Raw genomic sequence first — 23,874 nt, forward strand, 5'->3', positions numbered from 1 at the left:
CACTTAACCAGGTAAGTGGTGGCCTCACAGGTTGGTGGAAGAAGTCAGCAAAGAGAGCACAGGGTTTTTGGGTGCGTCTTGCTTCAGCAGTGGAGGGGCAGGAGGTGAGATGGTGAGTGAAGTTCTGGAGTCTGTGGCCAGGTGGGTCATCGGGCTTCATGGTGACCCAGCCTGGTCTAGAGCTTCATGACCTTGTGGTTGGGGACTAGACCGAAGCTCCTTAAGCCTGGTGCAGACCCTGGGTCCTTCATCCTTCCAGCCATCTCAGGCGCCTTCTTTAGCCTCCTGGCTTCTCCTCCTGGGCTTCAGCAGAAGGTACATGATCGTCCCCCCACCCCCTCAGGAGATGGGCTGTGGTCAGAACAAAAAAGAGAAGCATGCCTGTGTCAAAATTTGCAACCATGCCTTAACCTTCCACCTAAAGCAACTGAAATATTTCACAGCTAAGAGTCATTAGAATTTTAAAGTTTATTTTAAACATGTACATAGAGGAAAATGATAAGCTGTCTTAGATAAAAATATACGATCAATGTAGTTCAGCACTTACTAATGTTATTTTTGGAGGCCAGATTCTGAGAACTCTTTCTAGGTCTCTTCCCCAGGAGTGCTTTTGTTGGAAATGAGCTGAGGGATGGTGATCCATTCATAGCAGAGGGACAGCATTTGGGGCCTGTCGAGACTTCTTTAAAGATATTATTTAAAGATAGGGTGAGAACCTCATACATCTGTCCACCCATCCATCTACTCCATTTATTCATCAGGCAGCGTTGTAACGTGCAAGTCACTCCGTGAGGTCATGAAGATATAAAAAGAAGGTATTCTCTCCTTAAAAGAAGTCTAGTTAAACAGTGGTGTCCCTGCAATGAGAAGAGAGAAGCGCAGACTTGCATGGGAGCAGATATGCAACTTAATTGTTTTCAGGGTCAGGAAGAAAGGGGGTACTTGAGTCAGGGAAAGAGGAGGAATGAAGGAGAAATTTGTGCAGACAGTTGGCAGAAAGTGCGGCTTTCAAAGGCCATCAAATGTTTCAACATTGCCTCGGACCAGTCAGAAGAATGTGCACTCACTCACTTATGCATTTATTAGTCCACAGTGTCCTAGGATACCCTTGTGGGCACCTTGGCAGTACAGCAGTCGCCAGGAGCTCCTAGAGAGCATGTATGTAATCAAGACAGAGGCTGGAGGTGTGACGTCTGTATTAACATTTGGGGAAGGTTTCATAATCAGTAAATACTAGGCCTGTGGTATGTGTCAGTTCCTGCTTTAGGTATTGGAGAGAGAGACAGACAGGCACACATTCTTTTATATATGCCTCTGTATACAGTTGACCCTTGAACAACTCAGTGGTTGGGGCACCGACCTTCCACACACTTGAGAATCTGAGTATAACTTACCATTTGTCCTCCCTGTGTCCATGGATCCTCCGTATCCATGGTTCTGTATCTGTGCATTCAACCAACCTCGAGTGTGTAGTACCATGACATGCACTGCTGGAAAAAAGTCCTCAAGTAAGATCCACATTGTCAAGGGTCACCTGTATATAGACAGTCTGTCAGAGGCTCACAGTCCTCTGAGAACAGAGGCCACCTGTGCAAAGATCCTGAGGTGAAGAGCTTTTGCCCTTTGTTGTTTGACAGTAAGCAGGGGATCAACATGGGCTTCTCTGATGGCTCAGTGGTAAAGAACCCACCTGCCAATGCAGGAGATGCGGGTTCAATCCCTGGGTTGAGAAGATCCCCTGGAAAAGGAAATGGCAACCCACTCCAGTATTCTTGCCTGGGAAATCCCATGAACAGAGGAGCCTGGTGGGCTACAGTCCATGGGTTGCAAAAGAGTCTAACTTGATTGAGTGACTAAACAACAACAACAAAGAATCAGTGTAGTTAGAACAGGTTGGGGGTGGGTTTGCAGGAGTGAGGTTTGGGAGGTGGCAGGGGTCCATTTGAGGCCTTGTAGACCATGCTGAGGACTTGCCATTTTACTGTGAATGAGAGGAGAAGGTCTAGTGGTTTGGAATAGAGGTGTGTTTTGGTCCTATTTACATCTTTAAAGGATCACTGGGACTGTGTAGAAAGTAGACTGGGCTGGATGGCAAGCCTGGGAGACGGGTCAGTTACAGAGGTTGTGGCAACAGTGGTCCAGGCAGGTCTCCTGGTGCTTAGACAGGGTGGAGTCGGGGGGTCGTCAGGGGGTGTGTCCTGTCTGTGTTGCAGGTGGAGCCAGGAGGACCCCCATAGTGGAGTGAAAGTGGAGGGTGAGACTAAGCAGAGATCGGGGATGACTCCCCATGTCTGGTTTCTGTTGCTGGTGGAGCTGGAGTTCAGTAAAGAAATCAGGAGTTTGGTTTAGAATTCCTGGAGTGTGCGATGCCTGTCAGGGGCATGCAGGTGGCCAGGTCAGGTTGCCAGCTGCATGGGGATGTATGGAATTCAGGGGAGGGGCCTGGACTCTCGAAGGAACCTTGGGAGCCATCAGCCACGGGTGGGTGGTGTTTCAAGCCGTGACCCCTGCTGAAGGAGAAGGCAGAGATCCCAGATCCAGACGTGAGGGTCCAGAGCACCTCGGGAGTTATGGGTGGAGAGGCTGATGGGAAACCAGTGCTGAAGGAGCTCGTGAGGGGTGGGGAGGCTGTTGTGAGGTCCGTGAAGAAGCTGGGGGTGAGGCTGTCGGCTCCTGCTGACAGGTCAGGAGCATGGGGGAGGGGGTTCCCTGTGAGGAAGGTTGGCTGTTCAGGTGGAATACGAGTGTGAACTCGACCTACCCGGGGAAGGCAGCAAATGCTGTCGCTCCCTGGAGGATTCTGTCGTAAAGGGGAGTGAAGAGAGGTGGCAAAGCTGGAGGAAATGGGGACCCAGGACGGTTCTGTTGGTCACTGAGAACCTGAGCGAAGGTGCGGGGTGGAGGGCGTCAAGGTGGAGAGACCAGTGTGGGAGGCAGGAGGCTGAGCCAGAGTGAGGAGGGACAGAGGTTTGGAGGCTGCCACTGTTTAAATCGTTCCTGAGGCCCGCTTCTTATAAATGACAATTTTACAGTGTCGCTCCCAGGCTATCCCGCTGTGGGTGATCGGAAGCCCACCGGGGGCTGCCTGGCTGGTGTGGCCTGGCCCCGGGTGAGGAGTATCTGTGCTACACACCGCACTCAGCTGTGTTGTGAGCAATTGGGGGTCCCCACCTCCCTGAAGTCAGCAGTGCTCCCCTCGGACGTTCTCAGCGGACCTTCCGGGGCTGGGAGAGGTCCCTGCCCAGTGGTCCTCGTGTGTGTTCCTCTCCAGGTCCTGCGGCTGCTGCGAGTGACACGCTTCTGTCCTTCCCACCCCACCTCTGTTCTTCCCCTTCCCATCACCTGCCCATGGTGTATTTGGTGTGGATCCATGACTTCAGGGATTCACAAACATGAATAATTTTTTTATACCTGATTAGTATTATTTGTGTATACCCCAATGGCACAGTGGTAAAGAATCCAGCTGCCAATGCAGGAGACTTCAGATGAAGGTTCGATCCCTGGGTTGGGAAGATCCCCTGGAGACGGGCATGGCAACCCACTCCAGTATTCTTGCCTGGAGAATCCCATGGACAGAGGAGCCTGGTGGGCTACAGTTCATAGGGTTGCAAAAGAGTTGGACACGACTGAGCAAAGTTCTCCTTTTTATAAATGGGGAAAGTAAATTGTTTATGTTAAGATTTCATTTGCATCTCTAATTCCGGTATATCGTATTTAATTTGGGCTTTCTATTGTAGGTTTTTTAATGTCTTACTTGTTTTTTGTGTTTATCTACAAAACTTCCTTAATAGTTCCCTCTGAAATGATCTTCACTTCCATTTCACTTTACGAGTGCTCATTTCTTGTTAGACAGGTGGGGTGGTAGTTTAAGCAGGGCTGACGCCAGATTTTAACAGAGAATATCAGACTCTAGAGTCTTAGAGTTATAAGCCATTACAGACCAGCTCCTCCACTTCTTCGTCTTATAGACAGGAAGCTGAGGCATCTTGAGACCATCAGTCTTCACACTTGATAAAGCCCCCACTGAGAAAAATGCTCAAAACCAAGCCTAATAGTGAATCCACTAGTCTACTGTTCTTCCTTCGGATGATTTATCTTGAAAGAGGTGCCGGCACCCAGAGGAACACGGCCAGGTGAGCACCTGGCTAATGCCGGCATGCTTGGTGGGGGCACAGATCCTCATCAGCCCCGAGAGACCTGACCGCCTTTGGGCCACCTGGACCAAGGCGGCTCCATGGCTGCCCCACCCCTGTTAGCTGGGTCCTTCCTGGTCGGGGGTAAATCCTTTCTGCATGTTGCTTCCTGTTTGCCTGCTCTCTCTAGGGATCAAGATAGTAACAGATACAAACACTTGTGAGTGAGATTGTTCCCAAGATTATTTCTGTTTCTGAATGTGCTATAATAGAAGCAAAAGAGAAAATCTTTAGGGTTCCTGAATTAGAGAAGTGGTTAGTGTTGGACTGGACATTGGGTGATTATTACATGTTTGCAAGTACAGAGCTTATGATCCTAATACTTTCAAATAGCAATGTCAAACTGCCATGAAAAACACCCCACTCCTTTGTTTGCTGATGTTCATCCATAAATACTGCTCAAACTTTACACCATCTTGTTGTGAATAATTACATTCTTATTCATACCCCTAATTACATTTTAAAAGGGAATATCAATATAAATATTTATTATTTTAGACACACGTGATATTTTGTCATAAGTCATCTGAAGTTAAGCATTTTCAAAAAAGTGACTTTTTTTTTTTTTTTTAAAGTGACATTTTTAAATACAAATAAGTCAAAATAGAAACAGATACACTCAGATGTCCATCATGATGTAACAGCATCTTTGTAGTGTCTTCAAATTGTTCAAATAATTTCAAACAGACAGAAGTATCTGAGAACTTTGAAGAAGGCTGCTCAACTGGATGTTGACATTAGGCGCGGGGTAGGTCATATGGCGGTTTAAACTAAAGCTGTTTAGTTCAGAGGGTACTGCTGTTTTATCACCATATTTAAAAATCTGTTCCTCTTTTACTCCCTCAAACTGAGCTCAGGGATATAATGGATCCCATTATAGGTAAAAGGTCTGTGACTCAGCCATCGAGCTGCTCAAACTCTTGGCTGTTTTAATTGCCACCATTAAAGCTTTAGTACTTTTATCTCATAAAAATAGATATCATTGATGTAAAATGTGTGCCTGTCGAAAATACATTGGTACCTCTGCCCTGGTGGTTAGCTAATCATCCTTCCGAGTTTCAGGCGAGTTAGGTTTTAGGCAGATGGGAACCTGACATAGATCACAGATTTGTTGAGATGGAGTCACTTAATTAAGAAAAGAATTCATGTAGTAATAAAGGGTAACACCTAGTTAGAAATATCCTCAGAAAAGTAGCTTGTTTTTGCTTTGGTTTGTGTTTTAGATGCATTTAACTGATGGAAGGACGGTGGATTTTACCCAGCTCATTCTTGAACCCTAGAGAATAATGATGCTTTTCTGATTCTGATGCTAAAACTTCGACAATTCAAGGGAAATGTACCAGTCGCTCTTCCGATCCTGTTAGACACACCTGTGTACACTTAAGTGCAGTAATTGGCGGTTTTTCTCTGCCTGTCTTCTGCAAAGGGGCAGATAGCAAGGTGGAAAGGGAGCTCCAAGAACACAGTGGGAGCCAAATGTTAAAATGTGAGAAGCGACTTTGTTCTGCTGCTTTCCCTCCAATGTGGCCCCCAGTCACAGTCATTCATTATTCATACAGCCATGCACAAACAAGGTGAAATGTCTCTGGAAGAGATCTGAAATGAGCACATCACGAGAAGGCGTCACCTCCTGCCCACTCTGTACACAGGGACCCCTCTGTAGTACAAACGGGAGCAAATGATTGGTGGGCAGTTCGCTGAGCTCTTTTCCCTCCTGCAGTTGTAATTGTGGAATCGTGTTCAGTTGAGAGAAAAAAAAAATCTTGACTGTAGAAGGGTCTCCATTTTGAACCAGCTCTAAAACTAAAACCTACCCACACAAAGCATTTGTGAGCTGATATACATAACCAGCCTTCTCTTCTTGCCCAGCTGTGTAGATTCAATTATAATAATTTTCTCAGTTGCATAACATTGCTGTTTGTTTATTACTGCGTTATTAGTCAGTGAATGAACCTCCCTCTTTTTGACCCCTCAGCAGTGTTTATAAAATACTTAATTGCTTTGGTATCTTCTGTTTCATGTGTAATTCCAGCTGGAAGGAGTCATGGGGACACAGTCCCCTTTAAGTGTTAAACCGACTGTTTCTAAGGTGCAGTAAACTTTCTGTTAAAATACACATCAGGAACCTTTCATATTGCTTGTAATGCAGTTTCTTTTCTTTTTCTCCCTTCTTTTTTAAAATTTGAGCAAAGCGATTAAAAAAAAAAAATCTCCCTGTGGTGGTTTCAGTGCTGCTGAACTATCTCAGAGTGTCAGACTCCAGCCTGCCTGTAGCAGCCACACTCTTCATTTCATCTGGGTTCTTCCTGTCGGAGTGGATCCCACCTCTGTCCAGCTGGTACCTCCCACACGGCTGTCTGTTACGCCTTCCTCCTCTCTGAGGACCTGTCAGCAGGAATGGGCTTCCCTGGTGGCTCAGAGGGTAGAGTGCCTGCCTGCAGTGCAGGAGGCCCAGGTTCGATCCCTGGGTCGGGAAGATCACTGGAGAAGGGAATGGCTGCCCACTCCACCCAGGAGCCTGGTGGCATATAGTCTGCGGGGTCACAGAGAGTCAGATACGACTGAGCGACTTTCACAGGAATGGGTGAGCTGCAGTGATTAGATGTAGCTATTAGGTGTAGTAGCTAATAGCTACACCTTAGCTATTAGGTGTAGTAGCTAAGACGTGGGCTCCGCAGAGAGGTGACCTGGCTTGAATCTTCACTCTTGTAACCAGCTTTTTGTGACTTTGGGCAAATGTATCACCTCTTTGTGTGCCTCAGTCTTCCCATTTATCAAAAGGAGATAATTTCCCCAGGTGATCGTGAGGCCGGAGTGGTGCTTGGCACAGGAGGGCTCAGTGTCTCTGTCAGCAGAGCAGCATCACGAAGCGATGAACAAGTCCTGTTGTGTTCTCAGTCCTCCTGTGGACGGGGGGATGTCTCCATGCAAGGTGGATCCAGGATGGGGAGGGGGAAAGACTGAAAAAAAATGAAGATGTGAGTGGCTGGGGATTTTAAGGTATGCGTTGTTGCTGCATAACAAATCGCCCGCAGATTTCGTGGCCTCAGACAATGCCGTGTTCTTATGCCCCGTTTCTGTGAGTTCGGATCTGAGCCCAGCTCAGCTGTCTCCTATGCTTGGGGCCTCCTCATCAGGAGTCGGGATTGTGTTTACATCTGGAGTCTTGGCTGGGCAGGGATTGACTTCTGGGTCCACTGGGGTTGTGGGCCGAATTCACTTTGGGTAGCTGTGTGACTCGGGGCCTCAGCCCGGGGTTGCCCTTGACCCCCGGAGGCTGCCCTTGGCTCCTGACCATGGTGGGTTCCTCCCAGCTGGCAGCAAGGAGTGTCTGGCCCTCAAGGGGGGACCCACACCGCCTTCACAAGCTCCCTGATTAAGTCAGGCCCACCACAGTCATCTCCCCTTTGAGTAACTCAAAGCCAACTGATTTGGGGTTTCTAATTATACCTGTGAGCCCCTCTCAGCTTGGCCACATCTGCTGGCCAGCGGCCACGGGTCCCCCTCGCGGCCAGCAGGTGGAGATTGTTGGGTCACCTTAGAATTCTGCCTCCTACAAGATGTGAAAGATTTTTTTTTTTTTTTAATAGAACCAAAGTAGTCTATCATTAAGCATTTATTGCCAACTAGATCTTTTGCTAGACTCATAAGCTCTCAGTCCTGGAGAACTTACTGGGTGTAAATTAGCTTTATTACTGGGCTCTTACAAATAGATTTTTTTCCCCCCTTAAAGACTGTTCTATTCCCATTTCTACACAAACCCCTGGGATTGTTCTGTGTTAGGTAAAGACACCCTTTCCTTTCAGTCTATTGAGGTTTGACTTTTTAAGTTCATAGGAACAGCATTGTAAGTTACCTTTAACACTGACCTTTTTAGGCTAATAGAAGTCTTGAGTGCAAACGTGGAATGAATTGCTCTTCCAGGGCCAAGCTCCATACATTCCCCCTTTCTAACTCAAGGATCAACTAACTTTAGGTACACCAGTAATAGCAAAAAAAAACCCAAAAAACAAAAAAACAACAATAATGGAAGTGTACAGTAAAAAAAAAAAAACAAACGATTGAATTGAACTAAACTATTTTTGGTATGTAAATTTGGTCTTTGTCCTTAGTGGCTTGAATAGGATCTATTTATGCAAAACATGTCGACCAGCCCGGAAGCACTGTTGTCTTGTGTTTTGCTGAGCTTGATCCCTAGTAAGCTCGGTGGCTTCAGCTCTGGGCGTCTGCTGCCAAATTGAAGCATCCAGACAGCCTTTTGAGAACAGTAGGGACCTTAGAGATAACTGGAAATAAGGAAGAGGAACGCCCCTGTAACCAGGATTAGTTCTACAGATTCTCATTCTCTGGTGATTGTGGAGTGGAGCCTGTTAAGGGCAGGGTGCCCCGTGCAAGGTGGTGAAGGAAGAAACAGGAGGGAAAGGAGAGACAGTACAGTTGACCTTGTAAAGGACCCCGAGCATATTCGTTCTCTTTCCTGTTTTTACTTCTAGGAAGTAATGTCCAGTACCAGATAACACTTGAGGATTTACTGCTTTTAGGAAGCAAGACCTTCAGAACAAGAGGGTGAAAGTTTGGCCCTGTCTCAGATTCCTCTAATGGGGTCAGAGTTTGGGTTGCTTACTGGAAGTCAGAGGCACTGCGATGCCACAGTTGCAGACCCTGTTTCTTTTCGGTGGGGGGATGGTGCAGCAGCTGTAGGAGGAGAGTGGGTGTCATCCTTACGGGTGGGTGGGTGGGTGGGCGGGCCTGCTGCCTGCAGGGACTGTCCCCTTGTGTGCCGTCCAGGCGGCCCAGGAAGTCACTCAACGGCTTCGAATTGGGTTGTGTTCGTGCTGGTTTCTGTTTCTCCCCTGCCCAGAGGAGTGAGGCTCTTCTCAACCCCCTTGCGTTTCCCTTCTATTACAAGTACTTTGGGGAAGGAGATTCTCAAGGTTAGGGGTGTGGTCTGATGACCGCACAGGCTCTTTGGAGAACTGACATGTTAACACAACATTCAAGTCTTGTCTAAACAACTAAGCTCATTTTCCCAGGCACTTGTGAAGTGATGGAGAAACATCAAAACAAAACAAACAGTTCAAAACTTTAACATCACTTTAACTCTGTGCGCTCAGTGTGCATGTGTGCGCGTGTGCGTGATTTGGCTGGGGCAAACATGTCATCTCACTGTATGCTTTTTAAATGTAAGGCGATTACTTGGTCTGGTGCTTTTTCTAAGCAGTAGAATTGACCTGTTACCCAACTGGCATGGTGGCCACAGAGCCGCACCCTCTGGCCGGCACCTCCCTCAGCTGCAGGGCGGCACCCAGCCCAGCGTGACAGAGTCTGGTCGCATGGACACAGAGAGAGGGCGGCGGCAGTGAGGAACCGTGGCCGGACACCCTGTCCTCCTCCTCCACTGGGAGGGAGTCCACGCCACTCAGAACTTCTCAGACGCTTAGGAAGGGGGCCAGCATGGCTGGAGTCTCTCCGCGGGGCTGCTGAGGTCCAGTTGACCGTGGAAACGCCATGCACACGTCAGAGGCCGGGGCCCCTCCCTGTGATGTCGTCTCACCCTGAGCACTGCAAGGCAGCCAGGATTCACCGTGCGATGGGGAGTTACTTAACACTGAATTTCACGCCACCAGTTGGTTCAGTATTTTCATTGTTTTGGACTCTTCTCATTCAAAATGCACTTACGGTGTAGGTGCTGTCAAAATGCCTTCAGATGATTTTTAAATGAGCTACTTCACAGTAACTAAACTTTTTTTTCAAGTCTAAAATTAATGATTCTGAGGGACACATTAAGATAAGTTATTATATTTTAAAATTAATTTTATTTAACTTATCTTCACTGCATATATATATTATAATGGAAATTGTACAAGTCACTTGATTATATGATTATACTAATGTCCCTGTTTTATTCCTACATATGGCCATAATTGAGTAAGCTGTTTTCAGTGCTTTTATATAAAATTGTATTTAATTATAGAGTCATATACTATCTTTTAAAATATTTGGTAACCACTGTTTTAGGACAAGCCCTCTTTCTCTCTTACATTCCTCCCTCAGAGATGATGGATTTGCTCTGCTTTAGCTGCTTAAATCCAGAGTACATTTTAAAGAACATTTTTATTCAAGATATTCTTGGACAAAGAATGCCATGGTTAAATATCTGCATGGCACTGTGTCCTGTCCCTCTTCAGAGTGTGGTAAGGGTTTGAAGAGTTTTGCAATAAAGAAAAATGCTTAACTTTGTTTAACCCAGAATTCTCAAAACTCCCATGACTTGAGTCTTTTTTTCTCGGAACACTTTTTAAAATCCTAAACTTAGAAAAAAATTTTTTTATACTTTTTGCCTTCTCAAGTCATATGACCAACAAGTATGATGCTGTTCATTTTTGTGTCTGTGTTCATAAAAGTGATCATTTGATATTTTTTCCCTAGAAATGGTCTTTTTAAATGAGCTGAATAAAACTAACTGGTATAGGAAAGGCTTGAGCTTGAGTCCCTGACTCTTGATACCAAATTTGGTCCAGTAGAAAATATTCTGATCCTTGATTCTTAAGATTGTTCCTGTTCTTGTAATTTTATATCAAAGGATGAAAGCTAAAAATTACATCAGTTGAACATTCAGACTAAAACCTGTTCATCTTGATCTCCTCTCCAACAGTTTTGAAAACTTTGGAAAGTTTTGAAAGCTCCCTGTGAGGCATTTTTGTGCCTTTAGTCCACCACATCCTAGACGTGGTTTGTTGCTCTGGCTGGTCCATTGAGGAAGGAACCCCTGGCCAGCGTTTGCCTCCCTGAACCGTGTTTTTTCCTTGGTGTCTGCTGGGTGACGTGCTCTGCTCTCCCTCAGCAGGCACCAGGCTCCCTGGTTCCCTGTTACATCCTCAAATGTTTGTTGGTTGAATAAGTGAATTGAGCACCAGGTGTTACTGAGATGGTCTTTCTGTCAATGTCATTGACCAGAGAAAGATGTTTAAATCTCAGTGGAATTTACGAAACCTTTGCTAAATGCTCTCTTGAATCCTGGTACATTTAGACTGGAGATTGAGCTGTAGTGTTCATACCAGAATTTGTCTTTAAGAGTCTAGAGGGACTGAGAGCCTGTGGAATACTGGAAAAGTAGAAGTGAAGAAAACCAGTAATGGGAACATGTCTCCAAAGCCATTTAAAAAGTCTCCAATAACCACATTGTACTTTTCAGTTCGTTCTTTTCTCCCCCTCTCCCTTGGCCACTCCATGTGTCTTGCAGGACCCCAGTTTCCCGACCAGGGGTCGAACCTGTGCCTCTGCAGTGGGAGTGCAGAGTCCTACCGACCGGACTGCCGGGCAGGTCCCTGCACTTTTTAGTCTTAAATGGCTTCTTAATATTTGTGTTTTTACAAGCCATTGCAGTCAGAGTGGAGTGTTTTGAGCTTGCACCTGTTGTCACGTGGGGCTCAATTTTCCTGCCACTTCTCCCCCTGGATCTCAGTTTCTCTGAGCGCCCAAGTGCCTGCCTCCCTTCAGCCTACTTTGTGGGGCGGGATGTTTCCCCCAGAAGTGCTGTGTCCTCTCGTCTAGTTGGTAGTATCTTTTCTTTATTATAAAGTAGCATTTTGATTTTAGATGTATTGTGTCACTCGCTGAGTAGAATGTTTGTCCACAGACGTCCGGTATTACAGCACGGTGTTGGTTTGCAGGGATCATCCGTATTGGAAACACTGCACTCTATTTACTAACTCATGGTCACCGACCTTGAGAGCAAGTCGAGGCTTCAAGACTATAATTAAGAAAAAACATGGTTACATAAGATAGCCTTTGAAGTCAGAAAATGCTGGTTCATGTTGGAGGGAAGACACAGTGGAGATGGATGTAAAGTGTCATCTTGGGTGTTTTTTTTTTTTTTTTGCCTACACTGAGTGGCATGTGGGATCTTAGTTTCCTGACCAGGGATTGAACCCATGCTCCCTGCAGGGAAGTTCAGGATCTTAACCACTGGACTGACAGGGAAGTCCCTTATGCATTTTTTTAATGTTCTGTTGAAGGTTCCTGACCTTTGGGGTCACCTTAGCTTAAAGGGAACAGAGGGGTTGGCCTTGCCTCCCTCACACCATCTCTCCTTTGGTTAAATTTACAAACTGTCTGCTCTGCTTTACATGAGGAAACTTGTTTATGTGTTTGCCTAATTTATATGTTTATGAAACTCTATCCTTAACATAGAGTTAAGCATAAAAATGATCATCTTTAGTTTATGGTAATTTTTTTGGATAGCACACACCTTTTATTTTTATTTATTTATTTATTGTTTAAATATCAGTCACTCTCTTTCAGTTCTGAAAGTGCCTGGCACAGTCCTTATAAGTTCCATAATTCTCCAACAGGCACATGGAACTATGATAGAAAATGCGTCAAGCAGGAAGTCCTAAAGGGTGTATTTCAAAATACCTTTGGTGTCTAACATTCTCTGCATTTGCCCTAATAAATGAGAGGTTTTAGGAATGCCCTATATGGTGATATCAGATGTTAATGGCATTGATTACTTGTCAGGCAGTGGGAAATGATGGGAAAATGTCTGCTGTAAAATTAAATAGCATTAGAGAAGACTGTACCATGCGTTTGGGGCGGGGGCGGTGAGGGGGCTGGACCTGGGAGACTTTGTCAGGGTATTACTCTGAGCTCCAGGTTTTTTCCCCTGCATGATTAAGGCAGGCCATCTGTTCTTTGTTAAATGTTTACAAAAACAGCTTTTCTCTAAAAAATTTAAGGAGATGTGGGTCTGGTAAACACTATAATATTTCCGAGCACCTTTCCCACCCGACTTCAAGCAGTGTTCAAACAGAATCCTGCTGCCTATCAAACAGCCTTCATATCTTTTTGTATTTGGTCTTTACGTCCCCCCACCCCCACCCCGCCACCCCTTCTTACAGAAGATTAAATTTTTAAGGGATACTAATTTATGGCTTCATTTGTTACTGAAAGGAGCATCCAAAATGATTTGTATGCTAAAGTACAGATGAATTTTCTGACTTCTGGTAGTATGTGTTATATGCTTTTTCTGACTCATCCATGGAACAGGTATCTCTCATCTGAAGCTGGCATCTGGTTACCCGAGTTAATACCATGCAGATTAGAGAAAGGTACACATACCTGGAATTAATTCACCATTCTAAGCTGTAAGCATTGTTTACTCAGAGACTTTCCTCTTTCCTTCCCCTTCCAGGAAATGCCTTCTCTTCCATTTCCTGACAAATAGCTTGTCCCAAATAAGTTTGATTTCCATGTGTCTTATGAAAAGATCTGGCTTTTTCCATTGTACTTACACGAGGAAATATTTAACAATTAGTTCTACTCCAGCAACTTAGATATAGTAAAACTGTTGAATCAGATGCCATTAATTCTCAGATAATAAAATTTAAAAAAAAACTTCTAATTTTGTATTGGGGTATAGGTGATAATGTTGGGAGTTTTTCAGGTGAATAACAAAGGGTCTCAGCCATATATACCCCTGTATCCATTCTCTCCCAAACTCCTGTCCCATCCAGGCTGCCATATAGCATTGAGCAGAGTTCTCTGCGCTATATAGTAAGTCCTTGTTGGTTAACCATTTTAAATATAACAATGTGTACATGTTCACCCCAAACTCCCTAACTATTCCTTCTCCCCATCAACCATAAGTTTATTCTTTAAGACTGTGAGTCTCTTTTGTGTTTTGTAAATAAGTTCATTTGTATAATTTCTTTTTGGATCCTGCATATAAGGGATGTCATACACTATTCCTCCTCTGTCTGACTGACTTCACTCAGTATGACGATCTCAAGGTTCATCCATGTTGCTGCAAATGTCAGCCGTTGACAGTCTGGTTAGGTCCTCAGTTGGTGTTTGCTGAAAGCGCTTGTTTGTTAGGGCAGGTGGGTGATGTTTCCCAGGAAGTGCTCATTTTGTCACCACTGGGCGTGCCCTGCAGCTGCGTGCATCCCCACTCTTCTGCCCCAGCTCCATTCTCCTCCTGTGCGTCCTTCAGGGTCTTCCCCTCTCTCCTTCAGGGTTTCCCCACTCTCCTTCTGGGTCTTCCCCTCTCTCCTTCAGGGTCTTCCCCTCTCAGCTCTGACCGAGAAACGGCAATATGTATTTGAAGATTTTCTAGTATCATAGGATGTTGGAAGAGACTTTGGAATAAACGCTTCCTTTTGCCAATGAAGAAAAAGTGACATGATTCCCCCCAGATAATACACCTCATGGCAAGTTTCGGGAATGTTCTCTGTCATCTCACAACTCTGGCTCTTTCTCTTACACCAGCACAGCTGCAGAACTGAATGTAGGATCCTCCAGTAACTGTAGTAGCTTGTGTACTGTAGTAGTTGTGTAGACACAACCAGTGTCTTTCCTGGCAGTGGTTTCTTTTCTTTGAATTTTTGGAGGGTCGCTGAACACCGGAAAGAAAGTGAAGCTTGCAGTACCTTTCCTAGGAGGATGATGCCTCAGGGTGAGCTTTGAGGAGCCAGGCAGAAAGAGCACTGGATTTGGTAGGAAACCTAGATTCAGATGATGCCTCAGGCCCCCCACCCTTGTGGCCTCAGGTAGCCACATGGCCTCCTCAAATTCTACTTCTTCTCTGAAAAACAGGGGTAAATGATCACATTTTGGTTGTATTGGAATCTGAATTGCAGTCTGAGCTCCTCTCACATCCTCTGCAGACCTGGCCTTTCCGGCAGCTCATCTCTTGGGGATTGTGTGGGTGGGCATGGGCCCCAGTTCTGTCACTTGCCTCTGTCGCTCTTGGGCACATGCATCACACGAGTGCGTCTGTGTCCACAGAGAGCTCTCCAGGCTGGCGCAGGGATCTAACGGTGTCCCGGGCTAAAGTGCTTACCTAGCACAGGCCCAACATGTGGTAGGAGTTTTCCGTGCACACTTGTTGTTACTACTGTTGCTCTTTATATTATAGTTAGTATCCAGTGTCTGGAGAAGCATATGAAAAAGGCAGAAAATGAATGAAGCTTGCAGATGTAACATTTTCAAGGATTGCGTTGAAATGTAAAGGCGCATTAGATGTCATAGTTTACAGTGGAGACAGGTTGTCCTCTACCCCTGTTGTCAGCTTCCTGTCCCAGGTGTTGGTATTCTCCACTGTATTTAAGACCATCTCTGGATATGGTCCTAGTGGATGTCAAAAATCTCCTGCAAGTCATGTCAGATTGACTGTTTGGGGGGATCTCTTTCTCTCTCTCCTAGCCACTGCCCCCCCCCCCCCGCCCCTGCCCCGGTCCCTTCGTCCCTCCCTTCCTTTGTGTGAGATTTGGAAATGTAAAACTTTAATAACTTAATAAAAACTTTATCTGCCTTGCCTATCAGTCCCAGAAATCTAACCACCCTAAAGTCATTTAGCTGGTACATGTGTGCTGAGTTGCTCAGTCCTGTGCAACTCTTGTGACCCTATAGACTGTAGCCTGCCGGGCTCCTCTGTCCATGGGTTTCTCCAAGCAAGAATACTGGAGTGGGTTGCCATTTCCTTCTCCAGGGGATCTTCCCAAACCAGGAATTGAACCCAGGTCTCCTGCGTTGTGGGCAGATTCTTTACCAACTGAACTATGAGGGAAGCCCTATCCACATATAAGCTGGCATATATGCTTTTAAATTGACATTTGAATGTCATTTAAATTAAAAATGACTTGTACTGTATAAGATTTGTGTGTTTATACTCGGACTTCAGACTTTCACAGTATCTGATTCTTACAGTGTTCAGTTTACCTGTTGTTTTTAAAAGTGACTTGATTATCCATCTTTAATTAGAGTTCCCGTTCCTGCAGGGGGAAAATTCCACTTGAATTCCTTCTTTGTGGCTTAGCTTTTGCTGCTGTCTCATCCTTCATCAGTTCCTACACAGGTGCTAAGAACATGGAAAGTGTCTTTAAATTGAGAAATTTTCTTTCTCCTGAACAGAATTTTTTTTCTTTTACTGTATTACTAAGTTGCTCTCTTTAACTCTATTCTTATTTAAAAGCCTTCTTGTTGAAGAAATCTGTTTTTTTGGGATGAGACAGAATGATAAGTTTCACAACTGTAGAGTGGGTTATGTTTGCTACCTTGAGTGTAGAGTAAGTTTGAGAACTATCAGGACTAACTTTCAGTTCCTTTATAAACTACGAAGAATGATAAACTAATTTCAATTCCTATTTGTGTCTCTTAGCATTCTCCATCGGAGCCCTTTCTAGAGAAACCAGTGCCGGATATGACTCAGGTTAGTGGACCGAACGCTCAGCTAGTGAAGAGTGATGATTACCTGCCGTCGATGGAACAGCAGCCACAGCAAAAGAAGAAGAAAAAGAAGAACAACCACATTGCTGCAGAGGATCCCAGTAAAAACTTTGGTAAAGAGGACTTCCCTGGTGGGGTTGATAACCAAGAACTAAACAGGAACTCACTAGACGGGTCCCAAGAAGAGAAAAAGAAAAAGAAAAGGCCGAAGGCAAAAAAAGATCCCAAGGAACCGAAAGAACCCAAGGAGAAAAAAGAGCCCAAGGAACCCAAGACCCCGAAAGCCCCTAAGATTCCCAAAGAGCCAAAGGAAAAGAAAGTAAAAACTGCCACGCCAAAACCCAAATCCAGCAAAAAGTCAAGGTAGGCTGCGGGCAGAAACACCCGCCACCCAACAGTAGAGACGCAAGCACCAAACAGTTACAACCTATGGAATGGGGGGGAGGGGGGCAGCTCAAGGGCGGGGGTCACTCTGATTTTTGTCCTCACTGTTAAGCTTCTTTCTGTCACACCCAAACTAACAAGTGAAGGTGTTAACGCATTCTAAAATTTAGGACTCCCATTATTATGAATTGTCAATTCGGGTGGTAGATTTTTAGAAATGTTACTGGGTAAAGAATAGTTTCTTATTTAAAAATCACTGTCTTATATTTTTGGGAAAACCTGGCATTTAACAAATAGAACCAGGTTACCAGCATAATTGTTTGTAAGCTTAGACCACCAACCTCATTTTCAGTGACAATGCCCAACCCGGCAAGAAGGATTATAGAAGCCAGGCGAGTCACTATATTTCACCAGGCTTTTCAGTCCTGCTTCCCAGAAGCTGAAACAGGAGAATTAATTCTCCCCATTTGGCAGGCAGAGTGATCCTTCCAGGGGCAGGGTGGAGATCCTAGCCGGCGACGTGGGACAAATCAAAGAGCAGTTACCCATTAGATATGCCTTGGATAAGACCGTGTAGTTTAGGTTCTAGGGAAAAAGCCTCCTACACACCCTCCTTCCCCTCCGTACTTCCCCACCGACTCTCTGACCCCCCAGGAGGCATATTTATTCAGTAAGAAAAACTGAGAGGAAAAGACATTGAAGACTAATTTTTTTCATTTGTACCGAACATTTCTTACAACTGTTCTGAACCAGTTCCAAACATCTGAATCTATTTTTCAGAATATGGCTCATGTTATAAAATATAGTTTCCAGATGGAAGTATGGTCAGACTTGGTTACCCCAAACCTGTTTGTAAAACTCGTGTAGAAAACACGCACCCCCACAAACCCCTACATGCGAATGTGCACGTGTGTGGTGCGCATGCGTAGTCAGCCCTGAGATTGATGCGCTGGATCCCCGTTTTGTGAGCTTGCGGCCCAGGCAGCCTTGGGCTTGTGGGCGATCCTGTGTATCAAGAGCAGGTACACAAAGAGGGCGTGGTTTCTGTGGCTAGAGAGATGCTGCAAAGCGGAAGGACAAACTGGGATTTTCAACTTCCCGCTGAAAATATCTAGACAACCCAGTGCATTATTCCGTAGTGTTTTGAAAATTTGAATCACAGTAATTAAAAAAAAAAAAAAAACAAAACTTTTGTTGTCAATACTTTATATGGTGCCCAAATAACTGAGTTACAGTTGTCCCTCCACAAGGGACTTGAGTATTTTCGGGTTCTGCTGTCTGCCGGATCCTGGGACCACTTCCTTGTAGATATGAAGAACTGTATATTCAGTAATCGGGTCTAATAGGTAACAATGTTTGCATTTACTTAGGAGCATTCTTTGATGCCTCGGTATGTGATCTCTTAATTGAAAGCCTTTATTTTTTTTCTCCTTAGGAACACTCTTCTAAACTCACAATCCATTATAAGTTTCGTTTTTATTTACTTAAGAAATATTTTATTGGGGGCATACTATTTGCAGGTACTGTGTTAAGACAGGGATGTGAGCCAAGAGTATGCTGTTAGAATTTCGGTCTGACAAAGAGGGTTTTAAAAATACACAGTTGCTTAAATCTGAGTGTTGTGCTTTTGGTAGGAAGAGGCATGTGCTTTATTTCTGCAAAATCTAAAAAGAATTTTTTTTTTAAACTTAAAATGTGAAAACATGTTTCAAGAAGTTTTCTGGAATTCAGAAAATATGTCACCAAACCTAGCCTCAAAATATATCTGTCTTCAATTTTTATCTTAGTGTTTTGAATTTATTACCTAATGGTAAAAACTGATTTAAAAAACCCCACCGTATCTTGGATCCTGGTCATCAATTCCCAGCTGTATTCTCTGAAGCTCTCCTCTACCTCAGACTGACCCTGTCTTTAGAAATGGACTTTAGCACATCCTTAGGCCGTGTAGGATACATTGTTTAGTTGCTAAGTCCTGTGCTACTCTCTTGCGACCAGTGGACTGTAGCCTGCCAGGCTTCTCTGTCCATGGGATGTTTCAGGCAAGATTATTGGAGTGGGTTGCTGTTTCCCTTCTCCAAAGTTGGGGAAGATACTAAATTATCCTATTTTAACAGTGAAACTTGTTGAAATATCCCTAGTTGCCATAAACAACCATTAGGAGCTTGGAGCATCAAATTCAGTCTTTCCCAGCCCCTCCCCCACCTCCTCGGTGCAGGTACAGACTCTGCCTTTATCCTCAGAAGACCCTTCAGTGATGCTCGTCTGTGGCCTCGGCCACCCAGCCTGACGTGTGTGTCCGCGCATGGGGAGCGGTCAGCATGCTTGAGACTGAGTGGCAGCCCTGCCCTAGAGCCACACGCTTTCGGCAGGACGAAGGTGTGTGATTATCTTCTCCCAAGAAGAAAGCCTAGTCCTTTTTTTTTTCTTCTTGTGACTAGTAGTCTCTGTCAGTGGCTGCCATAGGTGACAGTTGTTCTCCCCCAAGTGGTGTGGCGGTAACCGATGGGAGTCCTTCTGTGTGTCTGGAGAATGCCAGTGGGGAGGGGGCATGTCCTGGAGACATGGGCGGCCACCAGGAGGGCCACCAAGATCATCCTTGGCGCCTTTGCTGGCCCCAGTGACTTGACCTCCTAACCGGCCATTTGCCGACTTAGGATGAAGTGTGGTTGAGGATGTGCCTGAGAAAGGTTTTCCTGTTGTTGATGGTCTGATGAGTGTGGCTGTCCGAGAATATGGTAACTGAACAGGGATTGTCACTGACTTAATTAACAAGCCAGCCCATTGTTTTGCTGAGCTGCAGTGTTTCTGCTGGTCAGGTGAACAGAGACACTCGAGTTGTGGTCTCATTTAAGGCTAGGAGGGAAAAAGCGTCCCCCAAGCAAGGATAAGCAGATTGCACACAACTGCATGTAAATTCTGAATAGCATAGCAGAATAATTATGTAAATTGAATATGCAGTGATGAAGGTAATGGGAGGTTTGGGTTCTGTCAGTGCTAGGGTTGAATTGCTGGAGCAGGTTGCTGTAAGCCCTGGAATATAGCACTGGCAATTTTGTTTTGCAGAACGTTATGTGATACCGGTTATTTCCATCCTTGAATAAGTTAACTTGATGAATTTGTTTATACAGAAAATAATTCTCCTACAGAGGGCTAGAGCAGAAGGGATAAACAGAAATGGAAGGAAACAGTTACTGTAGAACTGCTCACCTCTCCCGTTTGGCCCTCTCTACTGGGTCACTCACAAGATTTCTGGTAACAAACTCATGCTCTGAGTGTCTGGGGACAGCAGTGACCCGTTACTGGTCTGCGTTGTGTCCGGGCAGCCGAGAGCTGGCTTCACGTCATTGACACACTTGTGCTAACATAGCACGTGAGAAAGGATGGTTGTCTTCAGTGGGACCAGTTTTCCTGTGTGCTTCCACGACTTCTTTCTCTCGACCTGTCATCCCACTTCATTCCTTTGAGTCTCTGAGGCTTAGCTTACATTTGTGACCATTCCTGGCAAACTGGCCCTTTTGGCAACAATGTATGATTGAATCTGTCTTGCCTATGCAGGAGAACCTAAAAGAACTGTCCAGAAGCTGTTACATACAATGGTGGTGGTTGTGGTTTGGTTGTCATGTCTGACTCTTTGCGACCTCATGGAATTTAGCCTGTCAGGCTCCTCTATTCATGAGATTTCCCAGGCAAGAATACTGGAACGGATTGTCACTTCCTTCTCCAGGGGATCGTCCCGACCCAGGGATCGAAACTGCATCTCCTGCATTGCAGGCATATTCTTTTACTGCTGAGTCACCAGGGAAACCCTGCATAATAGAACAGTAGTGAAACAGAAAAAGGTGTCAGCATTTCAGAAAGAGTCACTTAATATCTTACTGATGGGGAAAAAAAAAAAGACGGGCCATATTCCTCTTTTCTAATTAGAGCTATATCTTTTTTTCCCCCTTTCCATTTTACCTTAAATATATATTTTTCCACATGTTTTTCCTGTGAGCTCTCCAGGTGTCTCATAGCCTTCAAATATTGTCAGTTAATATTGAAAATAAGGGCTAAGACATTTGTGGTTGGAAAGAATACTTTTTTGCATACGGAAGGGTTCACGGAGCTGAAATTCGAGGATTCGTGGCCTTCCCTTCAATGCGTTTTCTGTTGTGTGTGCTCAGGCCTTGTGCAGTGAGAGAATTTGGAGGAAGTGCTTCCTTTGAACGACTTTTGAAGGATTTGGTGGAGCATTTAGCTATATAAAGATTCTTTGAATGTACATAAAGAAGGGAACTTGGCCAATGGGTGTGACTTGACTGTTGAAGCTTCAGTTCAAAGAAGCCATGGAGATTTGCTTCTCGTGCAATTTCTAGGAATTCATCTGATTACTTGCTCCCCTCTCCACTCCCCTCCCCCCCCCCCCCGCCCCAGTATTAAAGTTAGTAGGAAGCTAAAAATGCTACTTCTCAATTAAGAGTGAAGATATTTTATTTTAAAATGGAAAGCAACCATACTGTTCTTGTTTTAGAAAAATATATTAAGTACCAAAAACACGTAAAGTGTATTTTTTGGCATACCACACTTTCATTAATATTTATGTTGTGACTTTCTTCTAACAACTGTAGCTTTTCAGATACTATCTTCTCAATTATGATCCTAGAGAGTAGCAGCATTTACCTGAGAAATACTTTTGTTCATTCAGTCAGCAAGCCCAATGGTGGTATATTTCAACCAACTAATACATATTTTATAGTGTGCTCTTAAACATGTAAAATTACTTGCACACAAAAATAAACCATTAAACTCATTTTACTAATAAGTACAGAATTCCTTGATAGGTGTCTCCCCATCAGATAAACTGAATTAAGCCAGCAGCTCTTCTATTTATTTGTTCTTCTACTCACACGCTGTGACTTGGTTTTGACCTAAGACACTGAATAGTTGTACAGATGGAATTAGATGTTTTAGATACCGTGCCTCAAGTGGTTATAGATTTCTCTAGCATGTGGTCACAAAAGGACTGTTGAACCCTTCCGGTGTTGGTGAGGAATAAGAACTTCTCATGAACATCATGTGCTCTGCCTGCCCACGGGCCTGCACTGTCTGCTCCTGGTCAGTACGTCCAAGCTCTGGGCCAGGGGTGTAGCCAGGTACCCCCTTACCTGCTGATCTCAAAGACTGTCTTCTCTTTGTGTGTGCTGTCGCTCAGTCATGTCTGACTCTTTGCAACGCCAATGGACTGTAGCTCTCCATGCTCCTCTGTCCTTGGGGATTCTTTAGGCAGAAATTCTGGAGTGTGTTGCCTTTTCCTCCTCCAGAGGCTCTTTCCAACCCAGGGATCGAACTTGGTATCTCTTAAGTCTCCTGCATTGGCAGGCGGGTTCTTTACCACTAGCGCCAAAATTATTGTTAAAAGATTTCAGTGGTTATGAAAATGTTTTTGAAAAGTACGAAGTTTTGTACAGATGCAGAACCTGTCATGTGATGTGTAAAGCTCTCCCTGCTAGTTGCTTTCTGCCCAAAGGCCCCTGTGGGATGTTGAATGCAAAGCCACTGTGAGAGCATCAGGCATGTGAGAGGCCAGTCCTTGCATCAGCTATCCTCCCCATAGATGCCCGTGTGACTGAGCTCTCAATGTCGAATAGGGAGCTGGAGGGTACAGGATTAAGAAGAAAGACACTGCTTTCTCTGTCTCTTGCTCTCTGTCTTTTAATTTTAGAAAAACAACACCCTTGAACTTCCATAAGATGACTAATTTTATGTGTACCCTGATTCCTGTGGGAACAGTTGTAATGTCGTGGGAGTTGTGCCTCTCCTGTCTGGGTGGGTGGTGAGATTTATTTTTTTCCTCACGGGCCGTAAATTTGCTGAGCCTAATTCTCCACCTCTGGACCTCACCCAGTTACACCGAGAGTGGGCTGCCCGTCTCCCAGGTTGACTCTAGCCACCCTGGCGCATCAGAGAAGATGCTCTTGAATCTAGGGGAGTTGGGCTCTGGCTGCTGCCGCCACCCACACTGTCCCCGTCCTGGTCGTGGGAATGCTGCTCATGAAACAGACGAGCATCTTAGGACTTGGCACAAGCTGCCAAATATCGGCCCTGCTGTTTGGCTCTTGGAAGAATATCCCATGGTAGAAGGGCAGTGAAAGGCCTGCTTTCTGCCCTGGTTGTGTGATGGGTGGTGTGCCCAATCCTTTCTGCTGTGTCTCAGTGCCGGGCAGAGCCGCGGGCTGATGCTCATGTTTGCTGAGCCTCTGGGATCCGACGACACATTAGCTCACTAGACTTTGCTTCTGTCTTACTTCTGATGGTGGTTTAGTCCCTCAGTCGTGTCTGACTCTTTGCAACCCCATGGGTTATAGCCCGCCAGGCTCCTCTGTCAGTGGGATTCTCCAGGCAAGAATACTGGAGTGGTTGCCATTTCCTTCTCTAGGGGATCTTCCTGACCCAGGGATCGAACCTGGGTCTTCTGCCTTGCAGGCGATCTCTTTACTAACCGAGCCACCAGGGAAGCCCTTATTAATTCAGTCCATAAAACTCAATAGCCTTTAGTCTTTTGGTGATAATTTGTGACTGCATGATGTCTTTTTTTTTTTCTCCGCACCTAGAATCTATTCAACATTAAAAACGGGTTTAGCTCTTTCAGGAGGACTTTCTGCTGTACTTTCTGTTTCATTTCTTTCTTTCTTTTTTTTTTTTCAACATTCTTCTTTATAAAATGGTCTGCTGGAGCTCTCCTCAGGACAGAGTGCAGTGTTAGTTACTCAGTTGTGTCCAACTCTTTGTGACCCCATGAACTATAGCCCACCAGGCTCCTCAGTCCATGCGATTCTCCAGGTAAGAATACCGGAGTGGGTAGTCATTGCCTTCTCCAGGGGATCTTTCTGACCCAGAATGGATCTCCTGCATTGCAGGCAGATTCTTAACCATCTCAGCCACCAGGGAAGCCCCTCCTTAGGACAGAGTTCTGATGTTATTGGAACCTGCCCAGGGATGAGTCCAAGTAACAGAAGACATTCACCAGGAGAGGTTTTCCCCAGGACCTGGGCTCTGGAGCCAGGCGGGTCTTGGGATGGCTGCTTACTAG

The 23,874-nt window shown here is 45.1% G+C and overlaps 1 protein-coding gene and 1 non-coding gene across 5 annotated transcripts in view; both read left to right on the forward strand.

Annotated features, from left to right (window-relative positions):
* The window catches only part of CHD7 (chromodomain helicase DNA binding protein 7), a 184,731-nt gene that overhangs the window by 82,952 nt on the left and 77,905 nt on the right, over positions 1–23,874 (forward strand). For all 4 annotated transcript variants that reach the window (XM_043879149.1, XM_043879151.1, XM_043879153.1 and 1 more), the window contains exon 3: positions 16,354–16,784. In XM_043879149.1, the coding sequence (XP_043735084.1) occupies positions 16,354–16,784 (431 nt within the window). The remainder of the gene's footprint in view (positions 1–16,353; positions 16,785–23,874) is intronic.
* TRNAC-GCA lies at positions 6,598–6,669 on the forward strand. The gene has a single exon. It is a non-coding gene; the product is annotated as a tRNA-Cys (tRNA).

The sequence above is a fragment of the Cervus elaphus genome, chromosome 21 (genome assembly GCF_910594005.1).
Source record: "Cervus elaphus chromosome 21, mCerEla1.1, whole genome shotgun sequence".
NCBI lineage: Eukaryota > Metazoa > Chordata > Mammalia > Artiodactyla > Cervidae > Cervus > Cervus elaphus.